Here is a 27,224-nt window from a genome sequence, read left to right on the forward strand (position 1 = left end):
TGCCCACGTCAGGCAGGAATCCGAAAAAGGAATGAAACGGGGCACCTGCTCTATTTTGGAGTCACCTACTCCGTCAAGCACCCACTGGTCATAGGGTAAGGGAGAGGCACCTTACGGCAGTATTGGGAATGAATCAAATTCTTCAAGCCGGCCACCTTCACAGCAGTCCGGGTAGCGAGGAGCACCTGTGTTGGCCCCTTCCAGTGCGGCTCCAAACTGCCTTTCCGCTGAAAATGCCAGGTCAGCGTAAAGTCCTCAGGCCGAATATCGTGTCCTGGCCCCTCAGGTGCTGGTGGTAGGACTTTGTGGATCTGTCGGTGAATAGAACGCAAGCTTTTAGTCAACTCATACAGGTAATCCACTAGCAAAGGGTTTTCAATTTCTGAAAACCGTCGAGGTCGTATGGTGACAACCCTGTCCTACAGTGAGCCGTAGCTCTTGTAGACCAAAGAGCTAATGGTAAAGCCAGTCAGTCAAATATCTTTATTCGATTATTTAAAATCATAAAAGAGCGAGCAATACACGAGAACATTTCATCATGACACATAATAATATAGATCTGAATTTTGATTAAAAAAAAACCCTAAAAACACGTTATACAGAATAAAATATACAATAATGTTTAAAAAGAGTAAAATCAATAAAATGTAGAGGGTACACATTAATCAGGGACAGGGTGCCTAATACTAAATCGATGCTAATTTATACGTGCACCAGCAACCAAAAAACTAGCAACATGAAATGCCACTTTTAAGTTCGATAGAAGTTGCAAGAACAGCATAGCTGGTTTTACCTGTGTAAAACCCATATTGCACAGTATAGGCAGCAAGTATTTTTTCCTACTCTCTTTATAATGACCGCAGAACAGGATAAAATGAGTCGTGTCTTGAATAGAAAAATAATCGCAGTCACATGGATCAGCATTTTCAGGTCTAGTCCAGTTTTTAAAATTACCCAGAATAAAAGGAATCAGATCAAGACGAAATCTTGTTAGAAGGAAACGATGGTATGGTTTGTGTACCAAAAAGAGATACGGTTCCATACCTGGGACAGATGTTAACATGCAATGTTTCCTAACCGTAGGTTTGTTTAACTCTGTGGCTTCCCTCTCCGAGACATAACAGTCAGTCAAAAGGTTTTTGACTGTCTTTATGTCTTCCTGATTTATCAAATGTGGGGAAGAAAAAAGTTCAGGTCGGCCAACTAGAGTTAACTGCGTCTTAACATATTTTAACCATGGAATGTTGTATACTTTATCCAGGGCTAAGCAATCTTTAAGGATGTGATGGTTTAGAGTAAGCTCCTGATTGAGCCACACTTTCAACCATCCAATAACTGGGGCTGACTTTAAAATGTCGGTAATGTAGCCCAGTCCAAGCTCTGTGTGTATTATATATGTAGAGGTCGATTGGGGGACAGAAAGCAGAGTTCTCAGAAATTTATTTTCTACTTTCTGAATTTTGTCATGTTCATGATTAGTGTGCCCCCAAATAACAGAGCCGTATTGAGCAACCGACAGACATTTGGCTTTGTAGACCTTTATAATGCTTTCCATGGGGCGGGCTCCGAGTTTTTTAGCAAAACCAAGCAACCCAGCAGCCGCTCTTGCTACTGCTTTGCTTTTAGCCAAAAGCTGGGGGCCCCACTTGCCTTTTTCGTCAAAGATCACGCCTAGGTAAGGGAAGGATGGGACTCTCCTAACCTCTTTCCCAGCACAAAAAAAAGTTTTAGTCTTTCTTTTCCTGCCTGCGGCTCCTGCTATCATTATGTGGGATTTTTCTACATTAGTTTTCATGTCCAACGAGGACATGAAATCCCCAAAGGATAAGAGGAGTTTATTCAGTGCCACTCCAGAGCGTGCTAAGAGGACAGCATCATCCGCGTACAGGAGGACAGGTATCTTTATCTCTCCTGCACGCGGGATGTCAATGTGGGATTCTGCTAGAGCTGCCTCAAGGCCATTTATATAAAGAGTAAAAAGGAGGGGGGCAAGGATACATCCTTGCCTAACCCCCCTCTCTGAGTCAAAGTGACAGGTGCATCTTCCTTCCCTAGTCACTCTGACCGAGGTCTTGAGGTCTCTGTGTAGCTCTGCCAGATACCCTACCAGGGGTGCATCGATGCCCATGGACAAGAGAACCCCCCACAGCTTAGCCCTGTTAACCAGGTCAAAAGCTGAGGAGAGGTCCATAAAGGCCATGTACAGAGAGCCCCCCTTGGCAGTTACATATTTACTTATGATCAGTTCTAAATTTAAGCACTGATCTAAAGTTCCTCTTTTGGCTCTAAAGCCATATTGTGCATTTGATAAAATACCCTTCCCTTCTAGAAGCTGAGTCAGTCTTCCTAAAAGGACTCTTCCCAAGATCTTAACACTAGAATCGATTAGGGAAATTGGCCTATAACAGGCCGGATCTGTTCTTTGTCCCTTTTTAAAAATCGGTATTATGGTAGACTTTGACCAGCTAATAGGAAAAACAAAGTCTCTTGTAGCATTAAAGATGTTAGTGAGGATTTTGGCACTTAATTCAGGAGCACTCTTAAAAAAGTCTGCGGGAACCCCGTCGGGGCCCGGCGCCTTTTTAGAGTGTGTGTCGCTGATCGCTTTTTTTACCTCTTCTATACTAAAAGGGGGAATAAGAGCTGCTGCTTGTGTAGATTGTATTCTACAGCCTGGGATATTTTCAGGACAGCTATAAATATTACTGAAGTGTTTGACCCACTGTTCGTCTGGTATAATGCAATCTGCTCTCTGTTTGTCTAGACCCACAAAAAAAGGATGGTTTATTATCGCCCAGAATCTTGAACTGTCTCTCTGTATGTCGGGCGACAACAAATCGTTCCAGGCCTCCTTTTTAATCTCTGATTTCCTCTTCCTGATAGCGTCATTATATTTTTTTCTTAGCGACGCTATCTGTGCTTTATCTCTTAGTCTATTTTTTAAAGCCTTCAAGAGGATTGAGTGAGCCTTGGAACAGTTTGAATCAAACCATTTTGGGCCCCTACATATGTGAGGCTTTTTCCTTACAGTCAGGTCTAGGTTGACCTGGCAGCAAATAGCATTAAATGCTTCTATCAGGGTAATAACAGGATTATTATTATCCAGGCAGATTGCAACCTCTCTCTCAACTTTAGACAGGGTATCCTGTATAAAGGTAATTGGGGTGACTTGGTCCCATTTCAGCCTGCGATTCTGATCTCCCAGGACTAAATTAGTCGCACATAAAACTTCAGTCTCTCTCTTTCCCAATACTCCCTGAGATACGATCTCTAAAATTACTGGGTTATGGTCACTGAAGACTGAAGTTTCTACCTTATAGGTTGAAACTTCAGACAAGATGCTAGACGATAAAAAAATATAGTCTACAATTGTGCCGGTGTTGTTACCCACGTATGTTGGTAACCTCAAGCATATATTACTACTAAAAAATTCATAAAGGTTAAAAGTTGCTAAGAGTGATTCCAAGGCCTCTCCACGTGATGAATGTTCAAAGTGCGGGATAGAGAGGTAGGGGGGAAAATCCTCATATTCCACACGGCAATCCATGTTACATGGGTGAATATTATAATCTCCCATGAGAATCACATCAAAACCGTGAGCACTGTTCTCACTGTAGGTGGACAAGAAATCCTCTAGAGTTACCAGATGTTCGTTCAAGATTTGACTGACAGGGGAATTATAAAAATTAACTAATAAGATAGGCTGTGAGTTTTGTATTGTTAGTTCAACCGCTAATATGTTTGTCGAGTTAGTTTTAATCTGTCTTGGCTTTCCTTGGACATCTAAAGAGATATATATAGCCAAGCCTCCCTTTGCCCTTCCAGATTTGCTAGGTACTGCAGGTACAGAAAAATGGGAAAAGCCGTCTAGAACAAGACTGTCAGACGTCTCCCAAGTTTCTTGAAACACAAGAATGTCGTTGGATCTGACCATCTCCAACCAGTTCTCATTGTTGAATTTAGATCTGATACCAGCGACATTCCAGCTCAAGATTCTGCAGACCCTGTTACCTGTGGATTTTGGATCTAGAGATACGAGAGCAGGCAAAGGACCCTCATTATTGGTGTCTTCTGTAAAAGAAGGTCAATCGTTCTGATCCATGAAAGACAATGGGGCATAGCGATTAAATAACTGAAGAGGTTCTACAAAAGAATTTTGCTGTGGTAGAATGGGATAATGGGCCACTGCATTATGCCTTATATCCTGCCCCCGTCTAGGGTCAGAATCCCAGAATCTATCCCACCCTGTCGCAGGAGTCCTTGGATAAGTGACGTTCTGTTGCTCCCCATAAAAAAACTTCAGGGTTAGAGGAACAACAGTACCTTGTCTGCGTTGGGGAGGGAATAAGTTAGCCAGTATGTTAGGAAGGACATCTTGATTCGAGAGGCTCACTGCCTCACAGTCCCCTTTAAACTTTTTCGGCCGGTTTCCCAGCCAGGGGACCCTGGTTGCAGACTTAATAACATTTGCCAATTGATGTTTCCCCCCCTGGGGCTAACCGCATGTTACTGGTTAGCCAATGCAGAGCCTTACTTGTAAGGGAGGTAGGGCTTTCCACTGTTCCCCCTTCCAAGGGAGGTACATTTGCTAGCACAAGAACCACTGGTGTGGCCTCGACTAGAAATTGTAGGGGGTCCGTAGTATGGGTAGTTACTGGGGGTAAACTGACAGAGGGGATATCATCTGTTGGGATGTTAACTAAAAGAGAGCCCTCAGTGATGGTGGTCAATGGTGTTAATGGTTGGGGCAATAAATTTTCAACAGGCAACTGAATCCCTTCACTATCACGAATGACTTCACAATTCACATTTCCCCCTATATTATTAGGCAAATTTGTGACCATCTTAGTGATGTTTTCTACCCCATCCGCAACCGTAGTGTTGAGACCACCCAACCTCTTAATCTCTGCATGCAATTTGTCAAGTTTAGAAATTAAAGGTTTTACAATGGCATTAATTTTTAGTTCAAGAAAGTCAGCAATCCTTTCAAAAAAAGCATCCTCGAAAGTATGGTTTTCATTATCCTCCAATACATTTACTTGCTTTATCTTTGGGGTAGTAACCCTTTTCCTTCTTGTCCCCGGGCGTGGGCCACTCAACTTAGGAGGATTCTTAGTACATAAACGTCTCGGCCTTGTTACACGCCCTTTAGGTGTCATCTCATCAGGTAAAACTCGTACATGTCTCTCTTGATCAGAGCCAATGTCAATGTCACCTTCGGCCTGTAAGTTGGAAGTCTCAGTGGCCGGGACTGCATTATCAGGTGCACTACTTAATTCTAGAAGAATGGGGCCACTAATTGCATTCTCCTGATTGGTTTCCTGCAGAATAGTGTCGTCAATCAGGATAGATGCAGTCGGGGACAAACAGCGAAGGTCTGGGGATTGGCTTAGCCCAAGAGAGTCTCTCCTTTGCGTATTTATTTTCCTCACTGTCTGGACAAGGTAATTGTCAAGGGTGTTCTGTGGGGCTTCCTTCAATTTCGTAGGCATGATTACAATGTACTCGCAGCCTTACTTTACAAAATAAAATAATGAGTGTACATATATATTCGAATATGTATCTTACTTGCATGTGTGTCCAGCAGCGTTTCTGGCCCTGCCCCTGCCTCTTCCTGCCGATGAGGGCCGTAGAGGGCCCGCCCTTTGCCCGGGATTCGCCCCGGGCGTCCCGCGTATTTATTTTATTTTATTTTAATTTCTTTTATAGCGCTGGAATCAATCCCGTAAGGGTATCTCCGCGCTTTGCCAGCTATTGGGTTAACAGGTGGTGCATCCTAAAAAGTTAGGTGGACAAAAATGCTTCTTGATAGAGGAGGGTTTTTAATGTCTTTCTGAAGGATAAGTGATTGATGGTTGTTCTTACATCAATGGGAAGTTTGTTCCACAGAGCAGGTCCAACAGAGGAGAAGGCCCGGTCTCCTTGTCTAGATTTCTTTGTGGCCGGGGGTTTTAGAAGGGCTTGGTTGCTTGAGCGAAGAGACCTACTGGGTTGATACAGCTCTAGGGATTGAGATAGATATTTAGGACTTACTCCATAAAGGCATTTGTGAACCGTGCAGCAGATTTTAAAGTTAATGCGCTGCCTTACAGGGAGCCAATGCAGTTCTTTCAGCAAGGGCTTGGAAGGAGTCCTGGCTGGTGCACCCATGACCAGTCTTGCTGCCGTGTTCTGGACTACCTGCAGACGACCTACTGCATCAGCATTTGCTAATGTCAGCAGGCCGTTACAGTAGTCCAGGCGACTGGTCACCAAGGCCTGTACAAGTGTCTTTCTGTAGGTGGCAGGGAGATATGGGAAGACACGTCTAAGTAGGCCAATGGTGTGGAAACACAGCCCAGCAATGTAGTTGGTGTGTTCCTTCAGGGTCAGCTTTTGGTCCAACTTCACCCCAAGGTTCTTTACATGAGGTTTAGATGTAGGTGCTGGGCCGAGATCTATTGGCCACCAGTCAGGGGACCAAAGGATGCTTGCTTTGCCAAAGAGCATGACCTCTGTTTTTGTCACATTGCATTGGAGGCAGTTCACCGTCATCCAATGTGACACCGCCCTCATACCCTCAGCAAAGTTCTCCTTGACTTTGGGGCCAAGGGAGCTGAAAGGGTAGAGGAGCTGGGTGTAGCTGGTTCAAGCGCTGTTAATGAGCGCCTCCTGGCGCGACGTCACAATTGCGCACCGCCGCGGTGCCTGCCGGGATCTGTGGTCCCGGAGCGGCGGCGCGATTCTGGCTGCAGATGACTCTTGGCCCCGGTGGCGGCGTTCTCCCAGCAAGGGAGCCTCGAGGGTTGATGACTCTTGGCCCCGGTGGCGGCGTCCTCCCAGCAAGGGAGCCTCGAGGGTTGATGACTCTTGGCCCCGGTGGCGGCGTCCTCCCAGCAGGGGAGCCTCAGAGGTATGTGACTCTTAGCTCCGGTGGCGGCGTTAGGAAATGGCAAGTGTTCTCCTGCGTTGTCCCCCTCTCCGCCGGTTCAAGCGCTGTTAATGAGCGCCTCCTGGCGCGACGTCACAATTGCGTGCCGCCGCGGTGCCTGCCGGGATCTGTGGTCCCGGAGCGGCGGCGCGATTCTGGCTGCAGATGACTCTTGGCCCCGGTGGCGGCGTTCTCCCAGCAAGGGAGCCTCGAGGGTTGATGACTCTTGGCCCCGGTGGCGGCGTCCTCCCAGCAAGGGAGCCTCGAGGGTTGATGACTCTTGGCCCCGGTGGCGGCGTCCTCCCAGCAAGGGAGCCTCAGAGGTATGTGACTCTTAGCTCCGGTGGCGGCGTTAGGAAATGGCAAGTGTTCTCCTGCGTTGTCCCCCTAATGGTAAAGCATCTGGTCACTCCAATCCTGTGCTCTCCTGAATCTTTGCCAATTTCAGTTTGAGAGTACTGTTGTACTTCTCAACCAGACCTGCTGACTGGGGGTGGTTTGCAGCATAACATTTCTGCTTGATGTGCAGACTAGCTGATTAACCATTGAATTGAAGTGACTTCCGCTCTCACTCCTAATCAAACGGGGCAAGCCAAAACACAGGAATAACTCCTTCAGGAGTACCTTCACTGTTGCCATAGCTGTGTTCTCTTTAGTGGGGTAAGCCTCAACCCATTCACCAAATGCACAAACAACCATTAACACATGTTTCAGATTGTTGACTCATTCCATTTCGATGAAATCAATCTGAAGGACCTCGAAAGGGAAGGAAGGCGGTGCAAAATTTCCAGGGGGTGTAGGGGTGCCTTTTCCAGGATTATACATCATTCATACCATACAGTACTTTACTAAATGAGCAGCAACCTTGGGAATGTTGTCATTCTGCCATACAGGATCTAACAGTTTACAAATACCTTGTGAACTAATGTGGGCGGGCCCGTGCACCATAGTAACCTCAGGGAGGACATATTTTATCTAGCAACATCCATCTCTGTTTTTCTGAATTGTCCGTCCAACATCCATCCTCGTCTAAGTGTGCTGTGCTTTCCTGGCATACTGCTAACTCCTCAATCATTGCCTCACTTTGGATTTCTTTCACATTGTCTAGAGTATCCTCAAACAAAATGACCATGGGCACCCACCTAGCGAGACCCGCTACAAACATCCTCTTCATTTTTGTCAAGCTGTCTCCTTAGCTGTCTGGTCTGCAAATGCATTCCCTCTTCCCACATCCTTATTAATTACCTTGTGGGCACTGCACTTTACTATAGCCAATTTCTTAGGAAGTGTCAAGGCAGACAGAAGCTTATGAATAAGAGGACCATGTCTGATACGCGTCCCACAGGAAGTAAGGAACCCTCTCTCTACCCAGAGCCGCCCAAAATGATGGGTGACCGAAGGCGTAATAGCTGTCAGTATAAATATCATCAGCCAGCCCTTCGCTCAATTCACAAGCTCTAATAAAGGCGACCAGTTCAGCTGCCTGAGCGGACTGATAAGGAATACGTGATGTCTCAACTACCGTGTGCAATGTAATAAGCGCATATGCTGCGGTGGTGGTGCCATTTGGTAATTTGAAAAAAGAGCCATCGACATATAGTTCCCCTTGGTGGTCGGATAAGGGAACATCAGCCAGGTCTACCCGTCCCTTCATCTCTTCCTCTGTTCAAAAAAGAAAATCAAGTATATCAATTTCCTCACACTCAGAAGGGAGGGGTGGTAACATGGCTGGGTTTAGAGTGGCACACCTTTTAATCGTGACCTGTGGTGCAAAGAGAGTTAGCTCATAACCCGTCAGACGTGCACTGGTGAGGTGCTGTGTATTGGTCTTATTCAATAGGGTATCCACAGCATGGGGCACCATGACTGTGAGGTCAGTTTCAAGTACGAGCCCAGCTGATTTCCTTATAGAGCTGGCCACAGCCGCGACCGCTCTTAGACAGCTCGGGAGGGCTCTGGCGACTGGATCAAGCAACACAGAAAAATAAGCACCCAGCTGTTGCTCATCTCCAAAGGCCTGTGTTAAAACAGAAAGCACACAACCAGCCATCTTGTGTACATACAGCAATAATGGATTCACATAGTCAGGCGTGCAAAGCACAGGAGCAGAGCAAAGCACAACTTTTAATTGCTCAAAAGACTGCTGACATTCAGGCATCCAAGGCATGGTCATATATTGATTCAATGAGTACTTTGAATTATCAGGACAACTTCCCGCCTCTTGGCAGACCGCTTTATACAATTCTGTGGTTCTGTATTCTGTATATCATGTTTACTTTAATAAATCTATTAACAATGCCATGTAAACAGCTATGGGTAGAGATGTCAGTAAAATAATGTATTATCCAGCCCATAGTCTCCAACAAGTGAGGACAAAGCATTATGAAACCAGTATGAAGGTGTGATCTATCTCAGGCAGTACTCTGATCCTCCTGTCGCTTGTTCTGTTGCATGACCTATTTCTTGGAGATCGCATACAATCTAATTTTTCTTCATTTGATATCTTCTACAGAGACCCCTGGAAAAACCGGACGGCCTAGATGTATCGGACCAGAGCAAGGAGCACCCGCAGCACCTGTGTGAAAAGTGCAAAGTGCTCGGCTACTACTGCCGGCGGGTTCAATAAAACAGTGCAAGTGTTGACTGGACATGATGGCAGGGTCTCCGCAGGGGCCCTGGGAATCTTCCCACCAGCTGCCATTGCCGACAACCGGAGCAGTCCGTGTTGGGATGAAATCCCCGCCAATGTTACCTACCCACCTGCAACCTAATAATATGCCTTATCACTAGAGTGTAACACACTGCCTATGTGTATGTATAACTGCAAGATATATTATTTATATAGTGTGAGGGCCTCTCTCCCTCTCTAGAGAGAGATACTTTCTTACCATTACAGTGTTATGGACAACGGCACGCCGTCTGAGGTCTTGTTTACACGGTTCCTACACGCTGGCTATGTGGCGATTCGTGATTTTATTATGAGTTTTCGTCAATAGAGCTGTGTGTGTATATTGTTTCTAACTCACATAGTTTATTAGGCCACTAAATTTTTACTGTGAAAAACCGGGGGCATGGTGGGATTTGGAATATACCTTCCCCCCAGGAATCCCTGATTTTGAGACTAGACACATTTATTTATAAGGTTTTTTTAATTTGGAAAGCCACTTTCTGGAATGTGTGTGTAAGTGTGTCTGCGTGAGCGCATATGTGTATGTGTCTAAATCTCTAAATGCAAATACAGTGGTGTAGGAGGAATCATTGTTCAGTCGCCAAGATTCTGGGTAAAGTCCTGGGACACGGTTACAATTATCCAGGTCAGAAAAAAAAAGTTTTTATGATACCTTCAGAGCTTGACAGAGTAATTTCCAGAAGATGTGGTTGACTTGAGTGTGATTTTATTCAAATACTCAAGACACTTGTTTGTTTGCTTGCTGGTTTTTGTGTCTGAGTGAGTGTATTTGCAAGTTTTGGAAAAAGACATCACCCACCTTTCGGATCAGCAGTGAACACAAAAGACTCCCATTGAAACTTTTATCTTGTCTGTCCCTGCCAAAGTAGACTCTTTTTTTAGGGCGATCTAGATCTCTTTTCGCCCAACGATCTGTAACACACACTGGCAGATTTAATCTTGCCAAAGGAATCTATGTTTTGAGCAATATGCACTATTGATGCCTAAAAGGTCTCTTTTATGGTTTATAAAAGAGTAGAGTTGTACTTTTGAGAATTACCTGTTTCACACAGTGGAAGATGATTTCTCTCGTACAAGAAGTGACAGACACCTCAATTGTATCACAATACATTGCTTTCAAATTATAGTACTCACAGTAAACTTCATGCCTTCAGTTGTTCATGTAAAAAGGTGTGAATCTTCTAGGAGAAAAATTTTTTTTCGACCTCTTGCTGCTTTCGGTCATTCTTCTCGCCCTCCCAGAAAAATCGCAGTCTTCATCTCAGTTGATTTTGATGGGCTTCTTCACAATTAAGCTTCCTTCATCTTCTTACACCCTCTGGTCTCAAGAAAGAGGGCTAGTTTGTTTACTCACTTTTCAAAAAAAGCCTCAGGCTGTATCTTGATGCAAAGAAAAAAGACCTGCAAAAGACATTTGGGATGTTTCAATCTTTACATGAAGTAGGCTACACAGTACAACATTTAACAAGAATGTCAAGTATGTTTGCGTTCGCAATTCTCATAATGTAAAGTTTCACATTTAAAAATGAGCTTAAAATTGCAACTCAAATTTTTAACATGCCAATAGTCAGTTGAGGAGGGAAAAATTGCTTGCTATGTTGAGTGAGCTTCAGAATTTTCAGTCGACCATGATAGAATAAGAAAATACTTAAATTTCACAGTTTATTCAAGGTATAGAGCATCTTTCCTATTAGTCATTACCTACGAACATCAAAAAAATGAAGCAACATTTGGATGCCTCAAGAAGTGAAAGGTTTGCAACTGGTGCTTTTTTGGACCTAATTTATCTAACATTTCTATAGGACATGCATTGACTTGAGGTTAAAGTTCGGTGATCTTTTTATAAACATAAGACTTCTTTGGTATTCCGGAAACATCCAGTATCTAAGGTGATGTGTCCCCATTTGTTTTTATGACAACTATTTACCTTTATTAGAACTGGTTGTCATACCTTTTAAGTATATAAATCTCAGTGTCAAGAGTTAAACACCCACTTAAACATCAAGAACTAAGTCATCCCATCACAAAGTCACGCTTAATGTACTTTAATCTCTGAATCCCCACCCATTCCTACATATTCCTATAAGCAGTGACCCGGGCTAGCAATTCACCGTTGACCCCCAATCACACTTGCATGGAATCTCTCCATCAACCGACCATCCACATCCACACACTACGGCTATATCTACAATACATAACACTAAGAACCACCATGCAACTTTCTTCTACTACTACTCCTTCCTCTACCTATCCACAGCTACCCAATCCGCCACTCGTTGCTAGCTGTCTGCGGCCACTACTTTGCAGATACCATTACCACCACAGCAACATTCACCCCACTTACCTAAATACACTTCACACAGCATCATCTCTCCTCCACGGCAACCCGCACCACTTCCCTTCAGCAACCACTCACCCAACCCTCCCGACTTATTCCCGGCTATGATCCTGACTTGTTCACAGCTATGAACATTACTCACCAAAAGAACGCTTAACTATGTCAAGATCTAACTGAACAAACGGGACAGTAGTCCCAGGTTCCTCACTACACCATACCAAACTCTACTCCTAAGCCCAGCACTTATTATTATTAGTCATCTTCTCTGATGCTGAGAGAAGACGTTTTTCTTTTCCAACACTAAACACAATATGTTACTCCTATAACGAAGACATTCTGGTGCAGGTCCTTTTATAACTGGAGTTGCTAATTCTCAAACAAGTGTATCTAGATTGAGAGTGAGAGAAATTATTTAAGTGTACGTCTACTCATGAGGAGCCATTGTCACCTAAACACGTAAATACATATGAATAACCCATATCGTGCTTTAAGGTTATCCAAATATTACACATGTACTGCTCTGTGAGCGTTCATCTGACTGTTTGGAAATATCACAACGAGAGACCATGATGCTTTTTTACACCTCTCCTTTTATGACTTCACAAAGAGTCACAAACTGACTCATTGCCTATAACAATCTCTCACTGACATCACAAACAGTTCTAGATAGGGGTAGTTTGTCTCATAGATCTCTGTTTATGACACACGATTGACATCATATTTGTCAGTAGACTCTCCAACCTCCCAAGAGCTATGATCTCCCTTATACCGTTAGAAGAGCTATGATCTCCCTTATACCGTTAGACATATTTTAAATTTTATTTGAGCCATTGTCTTAGTTTGACATTTAACACTTCCTTATCCCCAGTACGGCTTTTGAAGAATATATTTTCAGAGTTTGTTCACTATGGCGAAGTCTTAATAACGACACTTCAGAAAGAGTGCAACCAGTGGTCTAGGATAGAGGTCAGTGTATGAGTAAGTCCACGCTCAGCTGTCTTCTGTCATGGGAAGATGCATGAAGAAAAAATATTCCCCATCATGAACAGCTGATGAGATTGTCCTGTTAATGTGAATTAGGGATCTGAGACGGGCCACTGAGAGGATCAAGGTGTAGAGGATAGATCTGGCTTTCAAACTTTTCTCATTGGTTTCTTCAGAGTTGATTTGATATTTCAGTATTTAGCAGAATGGATCTTAGGAAGAAGCGGGAAGGCCCTGACACTCGAGTCTGATTGGGGATGATTGTGGGGTGGATGCCAATGGTTTCTTAACCTGTAGGTATGACATGCTTACTTTATGGCAATCGAGAAAACAAGACAGAAGGATGTGCACCGGTGAGACTAGTGGTGAAGGTAGCTGCTGCTATCCGCTTTTGTAGTTATCAAGGTTTGTAGTGTCACTGGTTTCAGAAAGCACTCAGGGATGTTTGCTCTTTCTTGTGTGGCTTTAGTACGTGAAGAGGCTTGGTCTATGCCTCACAGCTCCTCAAAGTGAGGATGGCTGCAGTTTGTGTTGCTGCTTTACTGTGGAGACAACCTGAGAAGTAGAACTGTGGCCATACCATATTGGTTGGCAGAGAAGAGGCTTTAAATTAAATCCAGACTGGATTCTTACTCTGTGATATTAATTTATGGATGCTATGTTCACTGGCTCAGTGGAACAATCAGCTTGTATGGAACTTGGATAGTATTTATTGCATATTTTGAATGTATTTAAAGAAAAGTGAGTCTAGAGCTACAAAAGAATGGTAAAATATGATCTGATTTGGTACTTAGTGAATTGTGTTCAATACTCAAGAAACCTACAGTTTTCTTTTGCTCTGCGATCACACTTTCCCAGTCACAGTGCAGATTCTTAGACACAAATACCGCATTGCCCAAAGATCATTTCCTCCAAATAAGACATGAGCAGCTCACGTGCAATAGCATCCATTCGTTACATAGACTTTATCCCTGCTGTATTTTTGTAAGGCATTTTTAGTTGTTAGGGTACATCAGAAATGTTTTACAGCAAAATCTCCCTCCCCCAGCCCAAAATAAGTACATGCCCTTTTAGCTTTTGCACATACATGCTGGGTTCTGCTGTACCAAGAGGAGTCTCTCGATCATAGACCTAAACCCATAAATGCTAAAAAATGGGAGACTAAACCTCAATTACTATGTCTCTAAACCATAAATCCTTGACCATGGTTGTGTGATGTTGAAAATTCCAAGATCTCTTAACATACCCTCATTGCACCGTATAGTGGAGAATATATATTTTTTTGTCTACGGTGGGTGACTTTTGTATAGTTACGCTTGTGTCCGAATTACGTTATTCCATTTGAAGGGTACGTGGGATGCTCCTCGTGAAAGAGAATAAATCATATTTTGTGGACACACAATATTTTTTGGGGTGTTGGGTTTACAGAGGCAATAGAAGAAAATATCTTCTTACCAGTATGACAATGTCCTTGGTACCACTACAGATTTAAGTGACAACACACCCTGGATATGTGACTGTATGGTTCTATTTATATATCACCCACCTGTTGCAGCAACACTTCTTTTGTGCGATCCAGTAGGATGCCAAAGATACTCTGACATTAAGAGGGCATCCAATGCAAGTGGCCCGACCTGGAGGTCAGTCCAATTATGATTCATAGGGACTGTGCTTGAGAAGACCATGTCACTGTACAAGAGGTGATCAAAAGGCCAAAGGGGAGATGGGAGTGTCTTCTGGCAAAGAGCTCCATCCACACGGCCATCTACATTTGCAATATTCACCATAACGTTTTGAGCAAAGAACATATTCATCTGAGATTTTGTTCAAAATGGTCTAGAGAAGAAATGTATGAGAGAATGTGAAATGTGAGAGTTGCCGTATATATGTGACTGTGTGTGTATGTACGTGGTGCGTCTGTATTTCAGACAATGTTTAAAGGGACAATCGCATGAAATTTGTTACTGGATGTATTTGCATTCATATTAATGTTTACCCATGTATGAAATATTCTACATTTTTGCTCGCAGATGTGTATTTATCTTCAGTTATACTTGACATAGAGTAACTTTTTCAGTTTAGAAAAATAATAATGTATGTGTGTATTTTGGAAAACCTTTCTAGATGTTAAAAGTCCTTTATTTTGAATGGTTACAAATATTTCTTATAGTACTGAATTATGCTATTCTGATCCGAAAATTCTTTGCAGTAATGTGGTTTTTATTCTGTATATATTCGAGGGCTTTTTAAAAAAAAAGAAAAACATCGGAGTATTATTTTTTGTTTTATGAGAAATGTTTTCATCGTTTTTGTTTTTTTTAACAATGTGGACCGCCTTCAAAAAGGCTGGATCCTATCAGAGCTATGAGTTTCTCAAGAATTACAAAGTAAAGGGCTTATCCTAAGGAACATATTTATAAAAAAGGATTTTTTTACAATGCTTTTTATCTGTATAAAGTATGCATCAGAACTACAGCAAGAAGGAAATATTGATGTCTATGCAGATTATTATATGAAGGTGGGTTGCATATTTCTGATGGGAAAAAACGCTCGTCTTTAAAGCCATATGTATTTTATATGCATTTTTCTCTTGGAGAAAATGTTGTCAGTATTAGGTAACAAATATATTAGCCGAGTGCTTATACTCACATTTTAATGTATGCTGGTTTAGTGCATTACACTAAAAGGTGCTTCTCTACCAGAACCACGGTAGGCAGATTAGTCCATAAGGAATTAAGTCTTCTAATTAACAATAATTATGCGATCACTTTATTTTCTTCTGGGGGGGGGTCATGGCTTTGTCTTGCCCACTGTTTGGGTGCAGGAATAGCGTCACCTTTGGCTCTTACATATGTACTCAGGTGGATTCTCTTGGGGAGTAGAGTTCACCCCTATACAAAATCAGGAGGTTTTCAGAGACCTACCTGAACACACTGTGCTCCTATTAGGCACATCTCTTCACTACACCCATATAGGAATAGTGCCTTCAGAGCATAAGGGGCTGGTCTTCAAATCAGTGGCTTGTTAGCCAAATTGTGTAGTCTTTCTTCCCTCATTTCTCTCTTACTGTCTCCTCCCCTCACCACTTTCACACCTCCCCTTTCTGTTGCACATTTTTGGGGGTCTCTGTGATCTCCTTTTGGGGTGTTTGCACAAGTAATAGAAGTAGCAAAATGTGATTGACTGAACGTCCAATGCACCCTGGAGCAAAGCTTTAGCAGGCAAACCCTCTCTTTAAGGGTAAAAAGGGCAAAAATATAGAAATATACTAATATACGTTTATAAACAGGTTTGGTTTTGGAAGCATGGTTTGATTATAGAGTGTGTGTGTATATGTACTTATACCTGCATTTAACACTTACAGTTGTAGTTTTTCTTTTAAAAGCTGTCCGTGGCCGCTCTACAATGGCAAGCGGACTTGTATCGGACCAGGTCCGAAAGTACTCACAACTAAGGGCTGATATTGCGTACTTTCCCTTGGAGCATTCACTACAGTGTATAGTAAACTAACTGCATTAAGTATTAGCCCAGTTTACATGTTGAGTGTTGGGTTGCTTTATAACTGGTTGTTGTCACTAGGTATGGTGAGCTCCAGCTCGTAATTGTGTATATTTTATTTTCTGATTACTATGCATATATATTTGTTTAAGAGAATTGTATGTACAGCTGAACCAGTGGGCAGAGTCAGGCTTTCCCTTGCTGTTGCTGTTCACCGAGGTGGCAGGCAGCTCACGGGACTCCCGAAATGCTCTAAACATTTGTTGTGGATTTTTCCATACGTTGGCATTCCCACATGTGCCTTATTTGCTTGATAGTTTAAAAGTGTTCTTATAGACAGACCGTAATATTTTAATGAAAAAATAAATGTTAAAAAAATAGATGTGTCCATTCTCATTTTTTGTATTGTTCAATTGTTTTAATGTAATTAATTCTCGCTCATGGTTTGTCTCTGCATTTAGTGATATTGGGCCACAAAAGAGGATAATTGGTGAGTATCTTTTTTACCCCTCTGCATCACAATCTGGAGGTTAAAACATTTGCTTTCTACAAGGTGTAAGTATGTTGCTTATCACAGAACATAGAGGCAGCAAGTAGGCCAACAGCAGTCTAGCAGTGGCAAGCGGGGTCCATTTAGAGAACTGATTCCTGGAAACCGCATTGAGGGTATTATTGAGGGGACGCACTCCATGGGACTGCTATCGTTCATGCGGCAGGGGCAGTTTCATGAGGAGCACAAGTGACAGACATGCTTATTTTCTTTGCTTGCATTAGGGACCATTGCACCCTTGCTATGCTCCATGATCTGCGATAACAAACTAGCATTGGCAAAGCCAATAGATCTCGCCTATGCAAGAGCTTTAGCCTTTGCCAATGTGTTTTAATCATGCTGTACACCAGCGTGGCTGCTGTTAAGCATGGCTAAACATTAGTAGCATAGACGAAAGTGGCGTAGAGGAGAGTTGTGTGGAGTGTCGTAGAGTGGAGTGGCATATAGTGGTGTAGGGTGGGGTTGCATAGAGTGGCGCACAGTGGAGTATCGTGTCGTAGAGTAGTGGGTTGTGGAGTAGGGTGTCGTAGAGTGGAGTATAGATGCATATAATGGAGTAGAGTGTAGTGTCGTGGAATGGAGTAGGGTTTCATAGAGTGGCATAGACTGGAGTAAAGTGTTGTAGAGAGGAGTGGCATAGAGTAGAGTATCATAGAGTGGAGTAATGTGCCAAGAAGAGGCATAGAGGAAATTGCGTACAGTGTGTTAGGAAGCCGTAGAGGAGAGTGTCATAGAGAGGAGGGGCATAGAGTATCATTGACTGTCGTGGAGTGGTATGGCGTAGAGTGAGAATAAAGTATTGTAGAGTGGCATAGAGTGGTGTAAAGTGTCATAGATGGGAGTGTCCACAGTGACATTGAGTGAAGTGGTATAGAGTGTAGTAGAGACTAAGGGGGTCATTATGATGACGGGCGGACTTTGTCCACCCGTCACCATAGTGGGGAATGGGACCGCCCGCCATAAGGGCGGGGGTCCCGGGGGTGAGATTAGGATGTGCCCGCCACAGTGGCGGGCACATCCTGTATTTACAGCATTGTGGTGGGCGGTGCTCTCTGCACCGCCCGCCACAATGCTGAAAAGGCTTTTCACTATTTGCATAATGAAAGCGGCAGGCACCGAGCGGTGCCTGTCGCTTTCATTATGCAAATGCAGGGGGGTACCTGTGGTACCCCCCCATTTGCACCCCCCTACTGTCCTTCACTCTGGGGGCCAGCAGGGGGCCCCCAGAGTGAAGACCGCCTGCCTTTCCATGGCGGCATTGCCGCCACGGAAAGGCTTGCCTCACAGCCCATTGTAATATGGCGGGCGGTGTCTTGCAGACACCGCCACCATGTTACAGGTGTTTTTCACCGCCGCCTTCCCCTCCGCCATCCTAATCTGGCGGAGGGGATTTGGGCTTGCGATGTCGGGCGGTTTGCCTCCGCCAGGCCGGCGGTGGCCACCGCCAGCCTGGCGAAGGCAAACCGCCCGACATCGTAATGGACCCCATAGAGTGGAATGGTGTAGAATGGCATAGAGTGTGTAGAGTGTCATAGAGTGGAGGATCGAAGAGTGGAGTAAAGTAGCGTAGAGTGGAGTGCTGTGGAGTGGCGGTGCATGAAGTAAAGTGTCAGAGTGGAGTAAAGTTGTGTAGAGTGGCATATAGTGAAGTGGTGGCATAGACTGGCCTAGAGTGAGGTGGCTTAGAGTGGAGTGGACTGCAGTGTCATAGAGTGGCATAGAGTAGAGTAGCATAGATTGGAGTGGTGTAGAGCGGAGTAGAGAATCGTAGAGTTGAGCAGCATAATTGGTGATGGTGTAGCACACACACATTTTCAATTGAAATGACAATTACATTTGCACATACAGTTTTACTGCTAAAACTGTACAACATTCAAATGATAACGTGTGGAAATGTCATCTTTAATCTTATTAAAATATTTGTTTTCAGTGCAATTCAGAATTTCAATAAATATGCTTCATTTGTGCTTTCCTAATTCTGCCATTCTTAAATATGTGCAGTTAATGTGTGCTAAAAAAAATTAATTTCCCACCACCAGTATCCAGCAGGATTGGAACATAAATCCTCTCACTTTGAAGTTAGTGAAGGAAAAGTAAACACCATGCTCCCTCAAAGACAGAGCCTGACATCTGGCCTCTGTCTTTGAATGCACATAAGTGTGACAAAATAAGAACAAATTTAGAAGCCTATTTACAGAAAGCGAGCACTGGTGGAAGAATGCAAGGATCAATGGTAAGGGACAAAGACATACTGGACATCTTAAAATAAATAAAGCTAGCAAATGTGAGTTACAAACCATAAAGCCAATGGTAAGCAATGTGTGGAATGCATTCCCAGGGAAGCCCTCAGAATGTCCCCAATACGTCTTTTCGTAATTAGACAGCAGCAGTGTCAGGTATACTTCGACCTAAAAAAAATGCGGCACTTCCACATGCAGAGGTGGGAATGCCCAAGTGCCATTGTCTAGTGCTATGTTTGTACCCATGCAATGAATTTTACAGTGGGTGTGGCACAGACAGCTGCTGCCTCTGCTGTAGTATTGCTGTGGGATCACAAAAATGGATGCAAAGGTCAATTATAGTCCTGTGATAAATTTGATAATACAATGCTGGATAACTAGTGAGGCGTGGCTGAGCTCTCGTAGTAAGACAGTGGTGAACAGAAAAATGCACCAACTAGAGGACAACACTGGATGAAGTCCTGAAGGGAACTGAATGACACCAGGGCAACAGTGCCTCATTTTGGCTAGTTGGGGCATCGAATTGGATACTGTAAGGGTATGTGACGTATTGCACAAGTGTTTATTTGTATGCAGCATCACCGGGACACGCTATAATTGGATTGTTACGTTGGCAAATTCTAGGTATGAACTTTAGGTATGCAAACGCAACTTACCTACAGTAAAACTTTACACATACACAGTACTGACACAAGCAGCCCCCTAAAACTAGAATAAAACAGCCAAGCCAAGTTTTACTAAGCGCTCTTCCATGCACTTGCACAAGGCAAAAAGTCTCTTTTGTCTGTAAGCAGCGATCAACACTCTCTCTCATCCCGGTTTGCTTGCTTGGCTACACAATCTGGCCATTAGAGGAGCGTAATCAAATTGCTGGAACCTATTCTCTCCAACAGAATCCAGGTAGTGTCTCTTTCCCACATACACTTAGGAAGTCACCATGGTGGGCCGCCCGGCCCCTCCTTAGGTCCAACTCTATTTACTATATATGTCCACCCGTTATCCTGTTTGATCAGATCTTTTGGCTTCAAAATCATATATTATGTTAATGATAGCTTGTTGATCATCTTCATTTCTGACAACTGGGCACCCATCTTCAAGGCCTTCAGCAATTAATTTTCAGCAGTTGCTGTCTGGATGAACAACTGCCAAAAACCAGATAGATACAAATCCAAACTTTTAGTTGTCGAAAAATGTACATCAGTCTGGTCAGACCTTTTTTGGACAGTGAAATTGGGACTTTCTCTTCATCCAATCGAAGTGTCCAGAAATTTGGGCTATTGGTTGGACACCTGCCTTTCATTTAACACGCAAGTATCACACATATATGCCTCCTGTTTTGCAGAATAAATCCTTTTCTGGAGTCACATGCTGTGCATTATTCTGCCATCTAGTGGTTGTGTCCGGATTCTTCTTGTTTGACACTATTTTTTGCTGGGCGTCATCTGTAGTTACAAGAAAGGGTAAACCCGGAATCACTGGGACCTGGGTACAAGACGATATGTGTAATAGTGGTCCCAGTGTGTTACTGGCTTTCAAGTGGGGGGGGGAGGGGAGTGGGGGGGGGGGAGAAAGAATTCTATAAAAAACACAAGTCATGAAACAACATGAAAGGAGAAAAAACAATGCATCACCAATGTTGTTTAATCACATTGGGAAATGCATTTTGGATCAGATTTGCAAATAACACCTTAACCAGGTATCACATTAAAATGTGCAGTGTCAGAAGGAGGAGGTGGGTAGTGGAGGAAGGTTGTTAAGTAGTGAGTGGAAGGGAAATTTGGGTGAAGGTGACAAAAAATAACATATAATTTTGGTATATATACATCATATACCAGAGAGTCTAAGTCCACAGTTTATATACATAATCGCCATATAACAAATAGGAACACAGTTTATTATTCACTGTCCATTCTGTATTGGCAAATGCTGTGAAGTCGACGTTTCGACTCCTATATTTGTAGGTGTCTTGAACCTTACTTCCGGGGTCTTCCTCAGAACAAGTGTGAGTTGGGGGGGGGGGGGGCGTGACACCTAAGAAGGAAAAAAGGGGGATGATAGATAAGTGCCTGACATGTATCTGAAATGGGAATAAAAATTCAGAGCTTTGGACAGTGTCAAATAGTATTACCATGATTGTAGCAGCGGAGGGGGGGGGGGGGTTCTCACAGATCAGTTGTGGAGAAAAGGGGCTCCGTGACTCTCCAACTTGTCATGTGTTGGCGAGAGTGAGGCGTCACCTGAATAATAAAGGTAACAGTCACCCTAAATGAAATAGGTCCGATAGTCATTCAAAAATAATGAGGGAGCTGCACACTTACTGCATTTGTATGCGTGGTGCGCAAGATTCCTACTTTTCAATTAAATCCATTCCGAATGGAACTTATCCCAAAATATCAAGAACGTCTGGGCCCGAGTCAATCAAAGGCATGGACGGAGATTAAATCTGAGGAGGAGAGAAAAGCAAAAACCAGCGAAGAACCCAAGTCACGTTGAGACTGGGTAAGGTGGAAGAACGTATCTGCAAATGTTGATGGTACCGATTGAGAACAGGGGGTGTGACAGGTATCAACACGGTTCTAGGCATGCCAAAGGTGACGGTGTCATGCATGAATGTGAATTGACAACAGCTACAAGTGAGTAAGAAGAAGCTGGGGATAGAAATAACCTATAGCTTGTGCTGCAATAGTTTGCCATTGAATAATGGTTGTGTTAAAAATTGTAGCAAAACGATCTTACTGTGTCACTGGTAATGTTAATGCCAGCATAATTAATGCTCCGTCATTTCAAAATGTGCTTGTGAACAATCAAACATGTTCGGGTTTGTCTGGTGGAAGTTCTTATGTGACAGACAATAAATGAAGTTTGAATGGTTAACGGGCCGCGGGATTGCGTTGATAGAAATGCTGCCCGTCGTGGTGCTGTCGGAGGGTGCTCAAAAAGTGCTGTGGTACTGTTAAAACTAGTGTTGTGCTCTGCATTAATAACTCCGTGCTGTCATCAAATATTCCCTGTATTCCTAGTGGTAGCATTATGAATGCCATGTTAATAAAACGAGAGATCGTCAACAATAACAGAATACATGGAATTTTATTTACAGCACGTAGTTACTAATGAGCACACTGCTAGTTCAAACAGTCTCACGGCACTAGATTAGAGTCCTCTATCAGCACCCCGATGGGCAGCATTTTGTCTGTGCCTTTAACGCGATGCCGCGGCCCTGTAATCCGTAGTTCTTTATTTATTGTTGGCGATCTCTCGTTTTATTAAAGTGGAAGAGATAAAAATCAGGGGACTATGGAAAGTGGAAGAGGCGATGTAACAAATACATGTTCTGGAGCTGAAAACGATCTCCCTGACCCTGAAGGCATTCCAGACACAAGTGAAGGTGAAGATTTGAATGGACAATACCACCACAATATTCTATCTGAAAAGGAGGGAAAAGATTGCATGTGGTGTAAAAACTAGTCCAAGATATTTAGAAATGGGTCACACAGAGCAGAATAACCCTGATAACAATACACCTGCCATGCATTGAAAACTGGGAAGTAGACAGACTAAGTAGACAAGCATCAGTATCATACGAATGGGAACAAAATGAACAAGTCCTCCAAGAGGTGTCCCAGCAGTGGAGCACTCCAGAGATCAATCTGTTTTCAACTCCAGAAAACACGAAAAGCTAAGACTTCGCATGCAGGCACCGACACCATTGCTACCAGGTAAATGACCTGTTGATAAACTGGTCAAGAACATTTGTATATGCTTTTACACCAATTCCTCTAGTGATAAGCAAGAGCAAGCAGTCGCAAATGACTCTGATAGCCGCAGTGGGCAATAAAAACATGGGGGCATATTATCAAGGGGGTTTATCTCCGCTTTTTTGGCTTTAAAAGCCAAGAAAGCGGAGATAAAATTATCTCCCTATTACCTAGCTGTCGCTAACACCAGTTAGTGACAGCTAGTAGGAGATAGCGACCATCTTGGGCCCCACTTTGCATGTCAGTGATATTTATCACTAATGACATGCAAAGTGGGCGTGCCAAGATGTTAGCGACTGGAAACAGTCGCTAACATCGCTATCTCCTATTACCAACTTTTGGAGATATTCGCGCTAAGTGCGAATATCTCCAAAAGCTAACACCTGCCCTGAGCAGTTCTTAGCCATGTTATCCAATGGGAGGTGGATAACATGGATAAGAGCATTAGCTCGGTAATGCATGAATATCGCTGACTTTTCAGCGATATTCATGCATTGCGGCCGTTTTTTATCGCATTTGCGATAAATCTTGGTAATTCCAAGGTTTATCTGCGATAAAAATCGCCGCAGCTCAGCGGTAAAATTTTGTCTCTAACCAAGCAATAGCGATAATTATCGCTATTGCTTGGTAATATGCCCCATGGTTCTCAGACCTTGTGGCAGTGGCATAAGGGAACGTAAAAAAATTACCAACATTGCACAGCCTCCTGCAGGGAGGCAGAATCCACCACCCAGAGACAAACTGCCTGAGCTTAGCAGCCTGGCTCCTGAGGACATAGAGTTTGGACATCTGGATCTTCCAAAGCAATCCTTGGACATCTTAAAAGAAGCTAATAGACCAAGTATTAAAAAAAATACTACACAGCGAAGTGGCAGAGATTTACTGTGTGGTGCAGGGAAACAGATCTGTTGTACTACAGAACAGAAGATGCCACAGTCATGAAGTACTTTTTAGATAACAGTTTGACATAAACTTCACTAGAAGTATACTTGGCAATTATAGTAGCTTACACAAGAGGACGCATAGGTAGAAGTTTCATCACTACAATAGTTGTTAAAGGTTTCAAGCAGGAGCAAAAAGGATAGCTCCACCCAGATTAACACACACCAGTTTTGAACCTCACCCTGGTACTAACACTAATGAGAGAACCCTTTGAACTGCTCCACTAGGCAGGAATATAGTTCCTGTCCCCAAAGACTGCCTTTCAAATTGCGATCACATCCCCGTCCTGGATGAGCAAGATGCAGGCGCTAACCACACAGAAGCTCTACTAGCAAATAGACTAGGACGAAGGAGTCCTGCGGACCAACCCACGCTTCCTCTCCAAGGTCATATTACAGATCCAAGTGAACAAAACAATTTAGCTCCAGAGCTGTGATGTACTATCTAAGAAGTACATGGTAGGCCATAAAGGGAAGCCAGTTCTTCATATCATTTGCAGTTTCAAACAAAGGCAAATCAGTGACACAAGGCACCATCTCAAGGTGGATAGTACCAACAATCCAGTTGTGCTACCAAAAAGCAGGCGTGCGCTTAGAAGCAAAACCCAGAACACATTCTGCAAGGTAAAAAGGAGCCACCCTAGCCTGCTAATGAGTGACATATGAATGGCAGCCACATGGTCATCTGAACACACCTGTATAAAATACTATTGCGTAAACATCCAAGTTAACAAAGAGTCTCAAATGGGACAAAGAGTACTGAAACATCTGTTTGCAAGCTCAACCTCATTTTAACCCAGCCGCTAAGAGTGACAAGAGATGCTGCTACTAAATCAATGTACAGCATGTGAGTCCAGAAAAGGATTCATGCTACAAAACAAAATGGTTATTTACCAGTATGAGTAATTTTGCAGCTTGGAGAGTGTCTGGATTGACATGCTGTGATTTATTCTGCCATATAGTGGTTGACCCGGAATCTTTTTGGTAGTCCAATCTTCCTCTTTTTTTTTTATTTTCCTAGGCATCATCTGTAGGCATTTGTTGCTATGTCTGTCCTCTATGATGTCAGACATGTGCCCTGGAAGTCCCTGTGCATGGTCGACATCTTCAGATTCATTTTTCCCATTGGCAATTCTTCCTCTTTGCTGAAATCCTTTTGTGTTTTGACGTATCTCAGTATTTTTCTTTTTCTTTCACTAAAATGCTTAGGAGGGTGCTTCCGTTGCACCCTGTATCCTACAGGAAAACTGTGGTCTACACCTTCGTTACATCTAAACTGGACTACGGAAACTCGCTATATCTGTGCATTCCCAAACTCAGGATACTTAAACTCCAGAGAACCCAAAACGGGGATGCCCCTTTAGTTATCAACTTACCTTCACATTGTCTCACATCATTGCACCTGAAATATCTTCACTGGTTACCAGTAGAAACAAGCATTGGCATAGCCGATAGCTCTCGCCTTTCAGACCTTATAAGTGTTTAGCCAGAGCTATTGGCTTTGCTTAAGTCTTTAAACTATCTTGTTGAGCATTGTAGCTGCTGTGCAGCATCTTGAAAAGTTTGTGGAGATTTACCAACTACGCGCTCCGCTGGGAACGCGAAGTTGGGCAAATCTCCGCCTCCATGGCAGAGCGGATTACGAGGCTATGCCCCATATACAAAAGTGTTTCAAAAACATCACTTATTTTCCAGCCTCCTTGCCGCAGTTTCTCCCTTCTTCCGGCATCGTCCTCCACACCGCCCTGCAGGTATTACGTAATGCGTGAACTGCGCATTCACAGTTCACGCAGTTCACGGAAGACGCAATCCCAGCAGGGCCGCAAGGAGGAGGACGCGAGAAGAAGGGAGACACCGCGGCAAGAAGCAGGGAAGGCAAAAGTCAAGGTAAGTGGTGTTTTAAAAAAATGTATATTGCGTTGTGTGGGTGATGGTCCCGGGGCGGAGCGAAGCGTAGTTCCACAGAGATTTTTTTTTACTACATGGAACTACGCGGAGCTCCACTACTCATACTCCACCCAGGGTTAATTATATACAACTGAACGACCATTAAAAAAAATATTTACCATAAATGTTTTCTAGTTTATTTGTCCTTGCAATGTTGGCAACTTCTTCCTGTCTGATCTAATGCTTGTTTTAATAGCTTTTTTTTGTTATGGGGTGGGACATAAACAATGGGGAGGGTGAAGTTTGGGAAATAGTACCTGAATTACCACACGATCAGTGGACAGACTCAAGGGGAGATTCAACAGATGTCAGATTCAGAGGATAGACTGAGGTGGTGCTGAGTAATGCTGTGCTGGTGTGGTGGTGATACTCCGGTGATGCTAAATGATACTCGGGTGGTGCTGAGGTGGTGGTGTGCTGGTGCAGAGGTGATGCTCAGGTGATGCTGAGTGATACTCAGGTGGTGCTGAGTGATGCTGGGGTGTTGATTGCAAAAACAACAGTTTATGGACAGAATGCTGAACAATGTCATGCATTCCCCCCAGTACAGAGATCTGGGCCTAAATCTATCTTTTTTTGCTCACCATGCCATTCCAGTTTGAACCCAGCCATATGCAAATCAGCCTTGACCCTGTGCCCCATGGGAACATTCCAGCCCGAAGTGCCAAGTCAGGTCCTCCCTGGACTGGAAACAAGCATCCTAGGACCAGTTTCGGGCTTTCAGCCCTCATCAGCCAGGATAGCTTGATTCCAGTGGCATGGAGAGCACGGGACTCACGTCTGAGCATACCCGTCCCACTCAGGGTGACAAATGCAAAAACAACAGTTGATGGACAGAATGCAGAACAATGTGATGCATTCGCCCCAGTACAGAGACCTGGGCCTAAATCCATCGTTTTTTTGCTCACCATGCCGTTCCAGTTTGAACCCAGCCATATGCAAATCAGTCTTGACCCTGTGCCCCATGGGAACAGTCCAGCCGAACTGCCAAGCCAGGGCCTCCCTGGATTGGAAACAAGCATACTAGGACAGGTTTCGGACTTTCAGCCCTCATCAGCCAGGATAGCTTGATTCCAGTTGCATGGAGAGCACGGGACTCGCCTCTGAGTCATGCTGCGGTGGTGGTGTTGCACTGGTGCTCGGGAGGGCGCTGAGATGGTACTGTGCTGAGGTGATGCTGTGCTGATGCTGAGGTCATGCTGCGCTGGTGGAGAATTGCTATTGAGGTGGGGTGTGCTGGTGCTGAGGTGGAGCTGCGCGGGTGGTGGAGCATTGATGTGGAGCTGGTGCTGTGCTGATGTTGAGATGGTGCTGTGCTGATGTTGAGGTGGTGCTGAGCTGGGGCTGGGGTGGTGCTGCACTGATGCTGAGG

At 43.8% G+C, this 27,224-nt stretch overlaps 1 protein-coding gene across 1 annotated transcript in view; it reads left to right on the forward strand.

The window, feature by feature from the left end:
- Positions 1 to 16,799, forward strand: part of ZCCHC24 (zinc finger CCHC-type containing 24) — a 291,935-nt gene extending 275,136 nt beyond the window's left edge. The window contains exon 4 of the mRNA XM_078642951.1: positions 9,423 to 16,799. Within this exon, the coding sequence (XP_078499077.1) occupies positions 9,423 to 9,536 (114 nt within the window). The 3' untranslated portion in view covers positions 9,537 to 16,799. The remainder of the gene's footprint in view (positions 1 to 9,422) is intronic.
- The last annotated feature ends 10,425 nt before the right edge of the window (positions 16,800 to 27,224 follow it).

The sequence above is a fragment of the Lissotriton helveticus genome, chromosome 5_1 (assembly GCF_964261635.1).
Source record: "Lissotriton helveticus chromosome 5_1, aLisHel1.1, whole genome shotgun sequence".
Classification (NCBI taxonomy): domain Eukaryota; kingdom Metazoa; phylum Chordata; class Amphibia; order Caudata; family Salamandridae; genus Lissotriton; species Lissotriton helveticus.